Source organism: Rosa rugosa, chromosome 3 (assembly GCF_958449725.1).
Source record: "Rosa rugosa chromosome 3, drRosRugo1.1, whole genome shotgun sequence".
Lineage (NCBI taxonomy): Eukaryota > Viridiplantae > Streptophyta > Magnoliopsida > Rosales > Rosaceae > Rosa > Rosa rugosa.
Window position 1 is genome coordinate 47604083 of NC_084822.1, and position 16178 is coordinate 47620260.

The window sequence follows — 16178 nt, forward strand, 5'->3', positions numbered from 1 at the left end:
AATACCAAAACTACCACTAGTCCCACTTCAAATAGCCCTTAAGATTGTAGGTACTCGGAGAGAACTCAAATATATAGTCGTTCGTCTCAATCACTCAAACACGAGATCAAACTCCGTTCTCGCATCTCAAACTCTGCTCAACAACTTACAAGCACATGGAAGAATTAACCACAATAATTTCTTCCCTAACCGCAACACTACTCATAACTCCACATGAGTCTAGAATCTATTCAAATGCATCTGTATGTCCAACTTAAGAAGGCAAAATTACTATCAATTAATACTCGTATCCACATCAGATACAAGCATAGGTCCACACCATGCCTTCAACCAAACACTTCTACATACAAAAGGAAACTCATTTCCATAAACAATCCTCACTGACTCATCAGAGTTAAATCCGGAGGTTTCCATTCCTCGAAGATCACAACTCGCGGAAACTAAACTTATTCTAATACGAACTTAGAAGGCAACTCTACCGTCCTACGGACATACACGCTGTCTAGACCCCATACTAAGACATACCCAATGATTATACCAATACCGAAGAGTATATGATGGGGATCCGCTGCAGACGGGCCATCACTCGGGAAGTATTGATTATCACCAAATATGTACCTTACGCTCTGATACCAAACTGTCACGCCCCGAATTTTGAATAATAAATTCAAATCCGAAACATGAATAATTACAATTACAAAATCCAAATCTCGAAACTTCGAGTTCATTATTACAATTCACTCTCACAAGCAATATTGTAAAGCTCAAATGAGCATAACACACCTCACAACGTACAATTGCTGTAAAACTCTAACAATTGCTCTAACCGCACGATCACCGTCCTGGTTCTCCTGTCCTGTAGGATTACCCGCTACACAATTTGAATAGTGTACCGGGAGTTGCAACAACACAAAACCCGGTAAGCTTTTTACAGCCAGTATGAGTAAACAAGAAAGAATTGTTGATTTATTTCTTTACAATTAATATAACTCAACACAATCACCATAAAAGGAAGGATACTCTTGAGGCTCTCTTTTAAGAACTCATTCTTAAAAGACTCAAGTATCCTCAACACTTCTCACATAAGACCCCTCACAGTCTCAAGTAACCTCAACATCACTCATACATGACCACTCACAGTCTCAAGTAACCTCAACATTTCCCTCACAACACCACTCAACAATTGGCAGACAGACTAGAGCTCTAACTGATCGTTTCCACCTACCCGGCGCGAGAGCGTGGTTCACGATTTAATACTATTCAGTTCCACCTACCCGGCGCGAGAGCGTGGGTCGCTGATAGTATGCCATGGTCACCCCGTGATCTATTGATCTCCACAGATCATAACAATTTATTGTTCCTCAACAATAAAACTCAACATCTCTCTCACTATATTGTTTCTCAACAATAAACTCAATACCCCTCACAATATATTGTTTCTCAACAATAAACTCAATACCTCTCACAATATATTGTTTCTCAACAATAAACTCAACACAACTCCAACAGTACATATTATTTCACGTAAATAATATATATACATAGACATTCGCACAGGAATGTCTATTAATACCAACTATAGTTCACACGCATTAAAGCAATAAATTCATTTTATACTTAAATTCATTTTCTTACCTGTGAGCCGCAGCCCTATGAACCGTAGTTGATCAAGTTCATATTATTTCAAAACAAATCTTTATTTCATAAACAATTTCCACACAATTACGACAAAAAAATCAATTAATTATATTCGGTTCGTAATATGAACCATGTGAGGTTTACTCACCTCTAATCCCGCTGCGTCTTCTCAACAGCTCAGAATACGATCCACAATCGTCCACCAACTTAAACCGTCAATCACCTAGTCAGATACGATCTTAACTTAGCAATCATTCATAAACCACATATATACGGAAATCCAACGGTCGGATTCTAGTTTAATAATGATCCAACGGTCAGATCAAAATTATATGATGATCCAACGGTCAGATCCTCACGGATCGCCCTTAGGATCATCCTCCAAAATTATCACGAAGATCCAACGGTCAGATCTTCTTGAATCGTCCTTACTAACATCTTCACAAAATTATACGAAAATCCGACGGTTAGATTCTCACGAATCGCCTTCCGAATCACTATTTCACAATTATACGAAGATTCAACGGTCGGATCTTCGCCCATGACCACACAAAGCCACTGGGACAGTCATAAGATCAACATAACAAAACTACAAGTCCATCGGACGGTCCGATCTTCACAGATCACAAATCGAACGATCGAAATCGATCGAAATCGTAAAATTCATAACTTAATCATACGATATCCAAAAATTGCGTATAATATATCGAAATGATCGTATTGAAATATAGAATCTGAAAATGTACAGAAACCATATTTTTGATCCCCGGAGGTGGCCGGAAAGGGCCTCCGGAGTTAGTGGCAGAGCCGCCGCCGACCACCACAAATGGTGTCGGGGCCGGGCTGCTCTTCTTCCTCTCATCATGCTTAACAACTTTCATAACTAGCACGAAGTCTGAAAATGACCGGAAGGGGTCGAAAATTACCTTGAACAGTATGAAGGTGGCCGGAATTTTCCAGAAACCGGCGAGAAACTGCAGAAAACGGCGAGCTCCAATTCGACGTAAAAACGTCAATTTAAGGCTTCGATTCCTTCTGAAGAGTTGTTAAGAAACTCAAGAAGAACTCACTGGTTCAAGAATCACAGAAAAATATGGTCTGTAGCTCGAGATATACCGATCGAAAGCTTCGGTGGTCGGAAAAATTCCAGAATTTTGCAGAATCCGGCAAGGCTCGATTTCGACGTCAAAGCTTCAATTTCAGGCCTCGATGCCTTCTAGAGAGTTGTTAATAACATCAAGGGGAACCCACTGGAAAAAGAATCAATCAAAACGATGCACTACAGCTCGATATATACCGATCGAAAGATTTTCGTTTCGGATTGAAAACTTACCGAGCTCCGACGAACGTGAAACCGGTCACTCTAGGTGCAATCCTCCTAGTATGATGATCAGCAGGTTGAGGGGAGTTCATGAAGCCAAGGATCAGAAGTTTTGGTGGCCGGAGCTAGGAGAAAACCGGCGTTGACCAAAATCGAGCTTAAATCGGACCGGGCTTGCCGCCGCCGCTACAGGTCGCGCCGCCGTGAAAGGCTGCCACAGACAGGTGCGCAAGGACCATATATACGAAGCCAATGGAAGAAGTTTGGTGAGGATCGGTGGCCGGAGGAGGAAGAAATCGTCGATCGAAGTTTTGGAGGCGATTTCCGGCGGGGAACTAAAATCGCAGCAGATTTTCCAATTTTGGAAAAATCTGTTTTTATTTTTGGAAATTTTCAAAAATGGAAGCTTTATACTAAATTGGAAACTTTTTCAAAAAATCATAACTAATTCATACGAACTCCGATTTTTTGCGTTCCGCATATGCACGCGATCGTATCGACGAGCTCTACAACTTTCATGAAGAAAGTTTTCCCAAATTTTGAACGTATAAAAAGTCAACTTTCGCGAGCCCCTAAATAACGTTCGTTTTTTCGAAAATTAATCGTTCGAACTAATTCCACAACTTCTCCGAGCCTCGTACTCGCTCCCACTATCGTGAAATCATTTCTAAAAATCCACGGAATTTAATTTGGATTTTTCGGGGTATTACATACGTGGAGTTGGACAAATGTTCAGACTTCAAAAGGATCGTAGAAGGATGAGTAGAGCCCGACCGCCCCGACCCCGACGTTGGAATTAGCCATTTCACTGTGAGTTGACATTTGATTTTAAAATTAAGGATTAAATTCAGTTTACCCCCCTGAGGTTTGGGGGTAATTTCATGTTAGTCCTTGTCCTCTCAATTTAATCAGTTTACCCCTCGAACTTTTCAATTCTCCTCAACCGTGTCCATTCCGTCCAATTTGGACGTTAAGTCTGAAAAAAAAAAAAAACCATTTTAATGGCTAAAATTGTCATTTCAAGGAAAAAAAACACCATGAAGTATTTTTTTTTTTTTTAATTTCTCTCTCATTGAAGAAGAAGATTTTTTTTTTAAATTGTCATTTCAAGGAAAAAAGACACCATGACTTTTTTTTTTTTTTAATTCTCTCATTGAAGAAGAAGAAGAAGAGAATTTAAAAAAAAAACCATTCGAAAAAAAAAATTATTATTCTTCTTCAATGAGAGAGAATTAAAAAAAAAAAAACCATGACCAAAAAAAAAATTCTTCTTCTTCAATGAGAGAGAAATAAAAAAATTTAAAAAAACCATGACAAAAAAAAAGAAGAAGAATTTTTTTTTTGTCGTGGTGTTTTTTTTCCTTGAAATGACAATCTAAAAAAAAAATTATTCTTCTTCTTCTTCAATGAGAGAGAATTAAAAAAAAAAAAAGAATTTTTTTTTTATCATGGTGCTTTTTTTCCTTGAAATGACAATTTTAGCCCTTAAAGTGGGCTTTTTTTGTCAAACTTAACGTCCAAATTGGACGGAATGGACACGGTTGAGGAAAATTGAAAAGCTCGAGGGGTAAACTGATTAAATTGAGAGGACAAGGACTAACATGAAATTACCCCCAAACCTTAGGGGGGTAAACTGAATTTAATCCTAAAATTAATTATGCATGCAGTACTACTTTTGAGCATTTATTTTATTATGAGATTTATTTATGATTTACGAGATTAATATTAATTTTACTTTCCGAGAGCTTTTATTAATTATCGAGCTATTCAAATTATGAGTTATTAAGTTATTGAGGAATGGTTTTCGTAAAGTGGTTAATTAAGAAAATATTATGAAAATTATTGATTTCGAATATTTGAGTTATCGAGATTTCACGAGTTAAGTATTTATGAATTATTAAGTTTAGTATATTTGAGGAGGTAATTATGTTAGCGCATGCATGCATTACCTGGTCGGCTGTACCCTCCAGGTAATATTCTGGTCGGCAGTACTCTCTAGAATATTATTCCGATCTGTAGTACCCTCCAGAATATTATTTCAGTCAGCAGCACCCTCCGATGCGTCATCTGGTCGGTAGTCCCCTCCAGATGGCATGAGATAGTTAGTCGGCAGTACCCACTAACTATCTATGGTTAGTCAGCAGTACCCCTCTAACCATCACCTCCTCTTCCGGTCGGCAGTACCCTCCGATGCTACCCTAATCGGCAGTCCCCTCCAGATGGCATGAGATAGTTAGTCGGCAGTACCCTCTAACTATCTATGGTTAGTCGACGGTACCATCTAACCATCACCTCCTCTTCCGGTTGGCAGTACCCTCCGATGTGTCCCTGGTCGGCAGTCTCCTCCAAGTGGCATGAGATGACTAGTCGGCAGTTCCCTCTAGTCATCGCCTATTTTACGTTATGAGTATCTTTATTGAGATTTCCGAGATATTAGAAATGATTTTGAGATGAGATTTCCGAGATATTCTGTAGTACCCTCCAGAATATTATTTCAGTCAGCAGCACCCTCCGATGCGTCATCTGGTCGGTAGTCCCCTCCAGATGGCATGAGATAGTTAGTCGGCAATACCCACTAACTATCTATGGTTAGTCAGCAGTACCCTCTAACCATCACCTCCTCTTCCGGTCGGTAGTACCCTCTAACCATCACCTCCTCTTCCGGTCGGCAGTACCCTCCGATGCTTCCCTGATCGACAGTCCCCTCCAGATGGCATGAGATAGTTAGTCGGCAGTACCCTCTAACTATTTATGGTTAGTCAGCGGTACCATCTAACCATCACCTCCTCTTCCGGTTGGCAGTACCCTCCGATGCGTCCCTGGTCGGCAGTCTCCCCAGGTGGCATGAGATGACTAGTCGGCAGTTCCCACTAGTCATCGCCTATTTTACGTTATGAGTATCTTTATTGAGATTTCCGAGATATTTGAAATGATTTTGAGATGAGATTTACAATACGATTTGAACTATCAGTATATTTGGGTTTTCAGTACAAAGGAGGATTAAGAGCATTTTTCATGAGATTTGCACTATTTTTGAGATGCTCGTTCGGTTAGCATTTAAAAGTTATTTCTCGATTCTTTACTGCATGCTTGGTTTTTAAGAGAATAAATTGAGAAAGCATTAAATAAGTTGTTTTACCTTAATTAGAAATACTTATTTTTCGTCCACTCACTCTAATAGTTTTTCAATGCTTTTCCCTGAGCTTTTCGGTTTTACGTGCCCAGTCTGTTTATAGTTGAAATCGAGCGTGCATAGGCATCGAGGCATAGTATTCACCGCTTCCGACTTCTTGTAGGTTGAGTACGTGTTTAACCTACTTGTACCGTATTTTAATTCATTGTCTAGATTGCTCTGATTACCGACATAAATTGTTATTGAGATTAGAAGTTAGTTTATTTTATATCAATTGTGGAAGTTGAACTGTTGAGGAGATAGTGTTGGCTATTAGAAATGTTTCAGTTGTTTTATCATAGGTATGGGTAGTCCACTTTTACGAGAAGTTCCGCCAAATTTTTGGTGAAATTTCTTCTACGGTGGGTCCCACGGGGCCACCTTAGATTTTAGGGTGAAATCCGGGGCAGGTATTGTCATGGTGTCGGCGGTAGAAGTTGGAGGTAGTAGGCTTGGCGTTGATAATCTGTCACGGGGTCTTCATCTCGGATCTCCCTGATTCATGCTGGCTGCAATTGTTGTCAGCTTGGACTGAGCCTTAGAGTAGCATAATCAGGCATCGGTGTTGATCTGATCGACATTTGACTGCAGAGGAGAGGCGGTTGATACTTGCAAACTATGACCTATTGGAGAAGTCGGTAGACAGAGATACTTTCAGCGACGGTGGCAACATCGATGGAGATCCGGGTGGCGGTGGTGTTGCTAAGGGTGGTTTCTTGGGCTTGGGGTTGGGCCTAAATCTGAGCTTGGTCTGTTTGGGCCTATTTCATAGGCTGTCAAGGAGGATGTCTTGCCACCCTCACTTATTAGTTTTTACTTAGTGAATTTGGATCTTTTTGGGCATTTTGGCTTTATCTATGGTGTTCAAGTGCCAATCTATTCGGATCATGACTCCTAAGGGAGTTGTATACTATCTTAAATGGATTGACGTATTTCAAGAGGCTTATGGATAAGAAGGTGCTCCTATTTATTTGCTATGAAGTGAATTTCTTTTGGTACCACAATTGCGTGATTGGCGAATGAAATGTTAGTCAATAATTTTTCCTTAGATGAAACAGAGTTTTTTTTTCTTCTTTTTCTTTTTTGGCTCAACAAAGAGATAGGAGAGGCAATGAACCTCTTTATCGCATCAAAATTTATTTAAAAAACAAAAATAAAAGAGATACAAAGAGAGGGGGAGTAAGCTAATACCTCCCTAGTCAGTAATAACAAACAAGAAAGAAATTAGCGAAAATGATATCGCGGAAGACCTAAGCAATCACTATTACATGATGATAGTTTGAAAGGATGTTAGGGTGGTCGACAATTCTAGACTTGCAATTATGACAAATAACCCGGCTATGAATGCGGTAATGATTTCAGCCATAAGTGCGGGAATGATTGCAGTTATAAGTACGGTAATAGTTACTAGTTCGAGACTTGCCGCCTAAGTCACGGGCTACTTGTTGCCCAAGTAACAGACTACTTGTTGTGCAAGTTTACTTGTAGCCCAAGTAGGCATTCACCTATAAATAGAGGGTTTGACAGCCACATAAGACAGCAGATCACCAACTTGTTTACTACACTCGAGTAAGGAAAATACTGACTTAGGCATCAGAGAGTTTTTACAGGTACCCCCCTTCTCTTCGAGCTCCGGTCAAAATCAAAAGTCAACGGTCAAAGGTCAAGTCAACAGTTAAAACAAAGTTTCTCGATTTTTCCTTGTCAACTTTCGCTTCAATCCGTATTTATTGGTGAATCAAAATCCTATCAGAATTTTTCATCACCAACAACTCCCAAACCCATTTTAAATTAGTAGTCCAATACTCCAATAAACAAATGATACTATGGTATTTAGTGTATCACCTCAATGTTTTGACTTGAATGAAGGTGAATATTTAAGATATTGAGGGAACCGATTTTTGCTTCATCTTTGTGGTTAAGGCTTTGGTTTGCCCACAAGTTACAGGAGTTCCAAAATTGTCATTGTGGTGGTGGAGTAGTTGTTACGTGTTCTAAAATTCGAAATCCCAAAGAGGCATTCAAAGCTTGATATTTCCTATTGTTTCAAAATGCATTAGATTGTTAATTGTTTACTTCAAAAACAAAATTTAGTTGATCTTCAACAAAACTTAGACATGATTTAAGTTCGTTACATTCAACCAAAAAAAGTTCGTTCAATTCGACTCTGTTTCCGGCTAAGAAACTTTGCTAGTGTTCATTTTCCAATCTCGTGCTCTTTCTTTTCGGGCTTACCCCATCAATCCTTAAGGGACATACATTTTCCAGGCGTCCAAACGAATCCAAACCTAAGCAATGTTCTTTTATGAAAATGAGATAATGATACATGCCTAACCTATGAATCAAGTCAAAAAAAGTGAGGATCAAACTCCCTTTTTTGATCTGTTGGAAGCTCCTTGGTCCCAAACTTTTAGTCACCCTTGGTGTGTATATCATCCTTAAAGTTGCATATGTAGGGTGGGGTTAGACTTTAAACTTGTAGATCTACCCATCCCTCTGTAACAATTAGGTTATGATTCATCAACATCCAAATTGAGCTACAATTATCCCATTTTGACCATGCCATGCCATACCATTTGTTCATTATTACTATCTTTCATCACCAATGTGCTCGCTTTCTTTTTTCCTTTCACACAAGATTTGGAGGAACATCTTTTCTTAATTATTGCATCTTGCGAGTATCGACATATGCTCTAAAGCAAACGGAGGTAAATAGGTAATTGCGCTCCTCTGTTCGCCATCACAAAATGTAGTACTTCAATGCTTCTTTATCCGTTAGTGTGTAATTTTCTTCATTTTATCCTCATGGCGAAAAAAATAAATGAAAATCTCTCGCTCGCAAGTGACTTAAGAAGTGATAAGAGTTCAATTATCTGAGTTTCTGGTTGGTGACTGTCATATGCACTAGAAAAAATGAGTCCAAGAGTAGGCATAAAGCTTCCAACAGTCGTATTAGATCAATCTTATCCAAGATAACATTGGGCCAAATGGGAAAAGTGATTGGTTGCCACTTCCTGATCATCCTCCTCACCAGTCGCCACACCTTGATAGCTTGGCAACCATTAGTCAATAAATCAAACTTCTGTTAGACTTAAATATGTGCTCATTCATTGATATATAAATGGCCAAACAATTCCTTAAGACCAAATAATTATTTTCTCCCGTGATCGGACTTTTTTTTTTAATAACAAAGGGATCGTGGAAGATTTTTAAAAATATTGAGATTAATTGTTGGTTAAAGCTTAGGACGTGTTTTAGTGTGGTTTTATCGTTTATCTCTGTATTACATGCATGATAAACGAGTCATTTTGATTCAACCTCTTTGTCTCATAAAACTAATAACCTTGTGTACGTGAGAATCGGTGGAAAGTTACCTAACACCAAACTTGAGATTTTAGAAAAGTACTAGCTTAAAAGCACATCTTTTATTTATTAAGGTCATAATTTAGAAGGTGATCAATGGCCCCCAAGAACCCTAAAGACCTGGCCTTTTTTTTCAAAAAAGAGAAAAAGGGGTTTTTTAGATCCCTTTTATTTTTGTAAAGCCAGTTGGCACACGTGTGGTACTAATCATGTTTAGCACCAAAGCCCACCTCAAAGCAATCATTCCCTCCATCTTAGGCTCTCTTTCAACTTTAATCCCCACTTTTCACTATACGGATTTATCATCCATCACTATTACACCATACACAAAATGGGCCATCCCGCTCGTGCAATGCATGCTAGGCCTGGCCCATCAACAGCTTTTCCATGCCCAAATAACAAATGCAGAACAAATAAAAGCACCTAAAAGAAATTAGGAAGGAAAGTGAGATATATATCTGGTGGATATGCATTTATATCACCCACCAATGAAATCCAAGCTGTAGAGAAGTTGTAGCACTACAAAAAAAATTTAATTTTTTTTTTTTGAATATTATGATACGATAAAATGTTGAGTTAGAGCGATTGTCTTCACTAACTCTCTAAATCTATAATTTAATTTGTTAAATTTTGAATCAAAGTTTTAATAAAAACATGATTAGTGTATCTACATCACATATGTCCTAACAATTATTCTGCTTTTAATCCAATTATTACTAGTTTAGAATTAGTTTAGTTTTTTTTGCTCTTGGTGAGTACCAAGTAAAGGCTCAAATGTTGATGTATTTATATATCTAGCTAGGTCTCAACTTGGGTTTCTCAATTATTGCTCATGAAATTACATCTACAAAAAGCAAAGGGGCAAGCTATATATCTTAGCTTAATTAATTAGTGAGTAAAAGAGTGGGAAGAAAGAAGCACTTCCTCTATCTATTTATAGACAACTCATACACTCATCCATTGCTTCCCTCCCACACCACTAAGAGCTCTATAACAATGGCTTCCGAGAAGGTCGAGACCATTATCGCCGGAAGCTACTTAGAGATGGAAAGGGAAGATGGTAGTGATTCCAAGGCTTCTGCTAAGAGCAAGCTATCGACGTTTTTCTGGCACGGCGGCTCCGCCTATGATGCATGGTTTAGCTGTGCTTCTAACCAGGTTCATATATCACCAAAATTTCTAACACTGTTTCTTTTCTTCTTTAATACATGATGTTTGAGAACGTGTAGCTTACAAACCTTTCTTTGGTTTTGATGGAACTAACTAAATGCAGGTTGCACAAGTGCTTTTGACACTGCCATACTCATTTTCACAACTGGGTTTGTTGTCTGGGATTCTATTTCAGCTTTTTTATGGGTTGATGGGAAGCTGGACTGCTTACCTTATCAGTCTACTGTATGTTGAGTACAGAACTAGAAAGGAGAGAGAAAAGGTCGATTTCAGAAACCACGTAATTCAGGTATGCATATGAACCTTGCACTAGTCTGAAATTTTCAGGGTTTTAATTTCTTCTAGCAGTGATTGATGATTATGATTGTAATTTTGCAGTGGTTTGAAGTTCTTGATGGACTTCTGGGAAAGCACTGGAGAAATTTAGGCCTCTTTTTCAACTGTACTTTTCTTCTGTTCGGATCTGTCATTCAGTTAATCGCTTGTGCAAGGTAAATCAGTCTCGAATTAATGTTATGTACGTTTTCCGACTCTAAATTTCGAGACATTAATCAGCTAATTAAGTAGTAAAAGAATTAGATGGATTAATTTGTCTGTCTTATGAATTTGTTTTGATGCCAGTAACATCTACTACATAAACGACAACCTCGACAAGAGAACTTGGACGTATATCTTTGGAGCTTGCTGTGCTACAACTGTCTTCATCCCTTCATTTCATAATTACAGAATCTGGTCATTCTTGGGTCTTATTATGACTACTTATACTGCATGGTACCTCACCATTGCTTCCCTTATCCATGGACAGGTAAATTACATAATTCAATCATATTGAATGTCAAGATCAACAACAAAAATCCATCAATGTTACAGTAATAAATTTCTACCCGACATCTTTATACAAGTGAAATATTCTCTTGTTAGATAATCTGGCATGTTATATTGTGCAACTTGTGTGACAAAAAAAAAAAAAAAACATGGCATGCTAATTGTCTGACAGAATGACTTTTTGCATATTTATTATCAATTTAATTACATAATAATAATTGACCATCCTTTCTATGTGTTATAATTAGGTTGAAGGAGTGAAGCACTCAGGTCCAACCACGATGGTTCTCTACTTCACTGGAGCTACCAACATTCTCTACACTTTTGGTGGACATGCTGTTACAGTGTGAGTAATTGCAATAATTCCCATTTATGTATGCGGATTTCAGGTTAACATGAACTAGTTAACTAACTTGTTTGTTAATAACTGCAGGGAGATTATGCATGCAATGTGGAAGCCACAGAAATTCAAGATGATATACTTGATGGCAACACTTTATGTGCTGACCTTAACTTTACCATCAGCTTCTGCTGTGTACTGGGCTTTTGGAGACGCCCTCTTGACTCATTCGAACGCTCTCGCTTTGCTTCCGAGGACCAGATTTAGAGACACTGCTGTTGTTCTCATGCTTATTCACCAGGTAACATAATAGTAAATGAAATTGATCATTTCAAATCGATTAGTTAGTGACCGAAAATGATATTGATTTCGTTTTGGGCTGCAGTTTATAACATTTGGATTTGCTTGCACTCCATTGTACTTTGTGTGGGAGAAATTCCTGAGGGTTCATGAGACCAAGAGCATGTTAAAGAGGGCCCTTGCCAGACTTCCAGTGGTGATCCCAATTTGGTTCCTTGCAATCATATTCCCGTTCTTTGGCCCCATCAACTCAACTGTTGGATCTCTTCTTGTCAGCTTTACTGTCTATATAATCCCTGCTTTAGCTCACATGGTCACTTTTGCTTCTCCACAAGCTCGAGAGGTCGGTCATTTTGATTCATGGATCAGTACAGCATATACTTGACATATTATGTTATTAGACGGTTAATATGTATTAAATATATTCAAATACAATTGTATTTAATTATTAGTACACATATTGATAGTCTCACAACATAACATATCAAACTGTCTGAAAGAGAATATCTTCATTCTATATGTTCTGATTCATTGTTATGTTTGATCGAAATTGCAGAATGCTGTGGAGAGACCACCATCATTCTTGGGAGGGTGGGCAGGATCATACACCATGAACATCTTTGTGGTGGTGTGGGTGGCAATAGTGGGATTTGGATTCGGAGGGTGGGCAAGCATGCTCAACTTTATACACCAAGTTAATACATTTGGTCTATTCACCAAGTGCTACCAATGCCCTCCCCACAAAGCTTGAGGAGAGAGATTCCTCCTACTTTTCAGAAAGTTTTCTTAACAATTTTAAAGATACATATGTAAGTGTGTGTAAAGAGTTGGCATTTGTAACCCTTTCTTTTTTTTATTACTTGATTTGTATTTTTTTCCCTTTTGTAGCTTCTTTTTCTTTGTAAGATGTTCTTGTTGATGGGTTTTCGGAAAAAAAGGTGTGATGGCAATTATCATGGCCACCTTTATACAGACCTACAGTTGTGTGTTAATTAGACTTCTTTTGAAAAAAAATGCGACTTTTCCAATATTTTTTTTTTTCGATTGGAACTGAGGTGCTAATGAATTCAGACACTTTAAATATTTTATTTTTTTCATCTATAAGTTCGCACATGTTCTCTCTTAAATGTGTGAAGACAAAGTGTGAGGACAAACTTCAAATAAATTAAAGCCGACAATTGAGTAAACAAACTCTACATATTTCAAAAAAGAAAATTCATAAAATAGTTACTCGTTTTTTTTTTTTTTTGAAAGGAAATAGTTACTCGTTTAATTACTGTACAATTTGATATATCAATTTAAATGTTCTATCACACCTTCCTTATCATAACTTTAGATATCACGCTTAGAAGTTGATACTGAAAGAGTTCAGAATGGTCCATATATAAGGTCATTCCATGGACCAAACTAAAATGTGCCACAATGTCAATGTGCAAAAGTACCTACTTTGAGCTCACTTTTTCACAGGACTGTTCTTTCTAGATAATTTTAGCACCAAAATCAACCTCAGTAGCTGTATTTGATTGAGTGAAAAAGCTTGTAAGGCTCATGTGGGAGGCTTAACTTTTGAAAATGGGGGCATGAAGAGTACTTTGCGTGAGACACATTAGCATGTTGGTGCATGATGAGCAGAAGATGTGATCGTCTATATAAAATCTTGTACCTGCAAAATTCAAAGCTTTCAGGGTCCCAATCTCGACACTTTTTCAATGCCCAACTAGATGTGTAAAACCAGTCGTTTTGCCTAATTTGATGTGTTCTATATGTACAATGCCTCAAACGACAAAGATTTGGCAAATCAGTTTGAGACTTGAGTCGCCTAGTCCTTGGCTCAACTACACCAATCGAACATAAATTATTGAGAGAGAGGGAGAGAGAGCTCTAACCGGAAGGAATATATTGGCCCATCATCACAGGTTGGTCAAAGATAGGTTATGACTAACCAAATCAAGGATTTGTCATAGGCCCTAGTGCATTTGACGCATAACAAGAACAATCGAGCGTATGGTTTAATCACCTCTTCTTATAATCATCATTATATTTTGCCGACTACGTAGGATGTAGGAGAATATTGATGAGACTAATATTTACTACGATTTTGATGCATTTCTCTCTATATTTTGCTTAGTTATTTCCTTAACATTATCATTTCTAACTTAGTTTTTGTTTTTAGGTAGTTTTGAGTCTAAAAAGGAAGACAAGGAGTTATTTGCGCAGAAATGAGAAGAAATGGAGAAATGAAGTTTTTCCAGTCCTACTAGGAAAATGAATCTCAGTTGAAGTAGAAATCCTAAGTCAACTAGGAGTGAGCTCGGAAAAATGATGTTCGGAAATGAGAAATGACAGAGTCCCAATTGGACTAGGAAACCTGATCACATTAGGAGTCCTGATGCTACTAGGAGACTTGGGAAGACTAGGAGATGCTGTGGCTTGAAGATGACTCAAGATAGTTCAAGAATGTTCTAGAAGATGAAAAAGTTGTGTCACTTTTGAAGATGGGTTTTGAAATTGTCCAATTGAGAAGTCTGGCCCAAAGATTGAAGTATGTGACTTGCACATGAGTCTCTAAAAGCATCCATGACATCTTGAGGAATCCTAATCCTATTCTTATTGATTTTTGTCATGAGAATTAAAAGGAATAATCTAGAAGATTTCGGCAATATCCAATTTGGGATAGTTTTGGATTTCGTATGAATTTTGGAAAAGAAAATAAAAAGAATAAATATTGATTTAGGTTTCCTAATTGCATACGAGTTGAATGAAGACCAAATTAAGGGAAGATGCATGATAATTTCGTGTTAATGTCTAAAATTCAGTGGTGACTAAACCTTGGTTAACGCTGGTCCGATGGGCGGACCGCTACTTGTGATGTAATCTTCCGCTACCTGTCAAGTAAAATACAAAGGGTGTCAACGGGAGACCGGGCTAGGCGGTCTTCTCTTCTCCGATGTCTAAGTTAGTCAATGTATTTATGTTGACAGAATAACAATAGGTAAGTAGTAAATGCGTAATTAATGAGGAGAGAGTAGTGAACCTTTTATAGGTGGGGAATAGGCTGACCTCTTCCTTGTTTTCGATGTGGGACTGATATGCTTCAGTTCCCAGCTTCTGGAGCTTCTGATGCTATCTTGGCGCGGCGCGTCAGCGGTGATCTGGGAGTGAGCCGGGGCTCAGGCGGTAGCCTGCTTGGCTGTGCTTCTGTAGGTCACACCGTTGGTGGTAGTTGGCACAGCTGGCGGTAGCATGAGCATGGCTCATTCTAGCTAATTATGCTTGGAAAATGCTCATGTAAGTACATTTTGCAAAAAGATATTCATGCAGAATCAAGATTGTTCTCTACTTCTCAAGGAAGATTTTGATTGGTTGAATGACATCATGAAGTAGATTTCGACCTTGATACCTTAGGGTTTCCGTGCACTATATATAGGAGACATTGTGGAGACGTTTTCACCACCACAAAATTCAGAATCAAACACCACAATTCGTCCCCTTCATCCACTCAAAGATTCCGGCAATTTCATTAAGTTCCAAAGTTCAAGACCGTGAGCATCATCCTCTCTATTCAAGCATCCTTGCCGTGAGCCACCTTCCATTCCACCACCTTTGAAGCTTCTTGTGTCCTTGAAGATTTCAAAAGTGTAACCATGAACACTCTCTTATGTTTTCAGTTTTGTCTTGTAAACACAATTTCGGGTTTTATATGAATTGCGATTTTATCTTCTGTTTTGGTTTTATGAATTGCGATTTCTTATGTGGATGATGTGTTGATTTTAGATATGTAGTTTTCGAATACTATGAAGCATGTTTTAGGTTTCCAAAGTGAAAATTGTGATTTGAATGTGTTTATGCATGATTGTTAATTTCGAGCTTCAATCCCATCGTTTATGTGTTAATTGATCTTTGGATGCATACTTTGATTGATGAGCATGTAATTGAATTCATATTAAGATGCTAGCGTTCTAGGTCTTAATAATTAAAGTGGAAATCCTATAATTCCTTAGGTAAATTGACAATGAGTCTTGAATGTTTGATTAGCGTTCTAACTTGTG

The 16178-nt window shown here is 38.1% G+C and overlaps 1 protein-coding gene and 1 long non-coding RNA gene across 2 annotated transcripts; one reads left to right on the top strand and one right to left on the bottom strand.

Annotated features, from left to right (window-relative positions):
• Nucleotides 1-832: 832 nt before the first annotated feature.
• On the bottom strand, nucleotides 833-2883 carry LOC133735315 (uncharacterized). The gene is made up of 3 exons (XR_009858939.1): nucleotides 2565-2883; nucleotides 1787-1861; nucleotides 833-871 (listed from the first exon to the last, which is right to left on the bottom strand). It is a non-coding gene; the product is annotated as an uncharacterized LOC133735315 (long non-coding RNA).
• A 7493-nt stretch (nucleotides 2884-10376) lies between these two features.
• Nucleotides 10377-13159, top strand: LOC133740286 (auxin transporter-like protein 3). The gene is made up of 8 exons (XM_062168221.1): nucleotides 10377-10652; nucleotides 10768-10953; nucleotides 11043-11155; nucleotides 11286-11469; nucleotides 11738-11835; nucleotides 11923-12130; nucleotides 12215-12472; nucleotides 12686-13159. The coding sequence occupies exons 1-8, from the start codon at nucleotides 10491-10493 to the stop codon at nucleotides 12878-12880; spliced, it is 1404 nt and encodes a 467-aa protein (XP_062024205.1). The 5' UTR covers nucleotides 10377-10490; the 3' UTR covers nucleotides 12881-13159.
• Nucleotides 13160-16178: the final 3019 nt, after the last annotated feature.

Coding starts and splice junctions, on each gene's coding strand:
- LOC133740286 (XM_062168221.1), top strand. CDS start 10,491: ATGGCTTCCGAGAAGGTCGAGACCATTATCGCCGGAAGCTACTTAGAG. Junction 10,653..10,767: donor TTAGCTGTGCTTCTAACCAG/GTTCATATATCA, acceptor AACTAAATGCAG/GTTGCACAAGTGCTTTTGAC. Junction 12,473..12,685: donor CTTCTCCACAAGCTCGAGAG/GTCGGTCATTTT, acceptor TCGAAATTGCAG/AATGCTGTGGAGAGACCACC.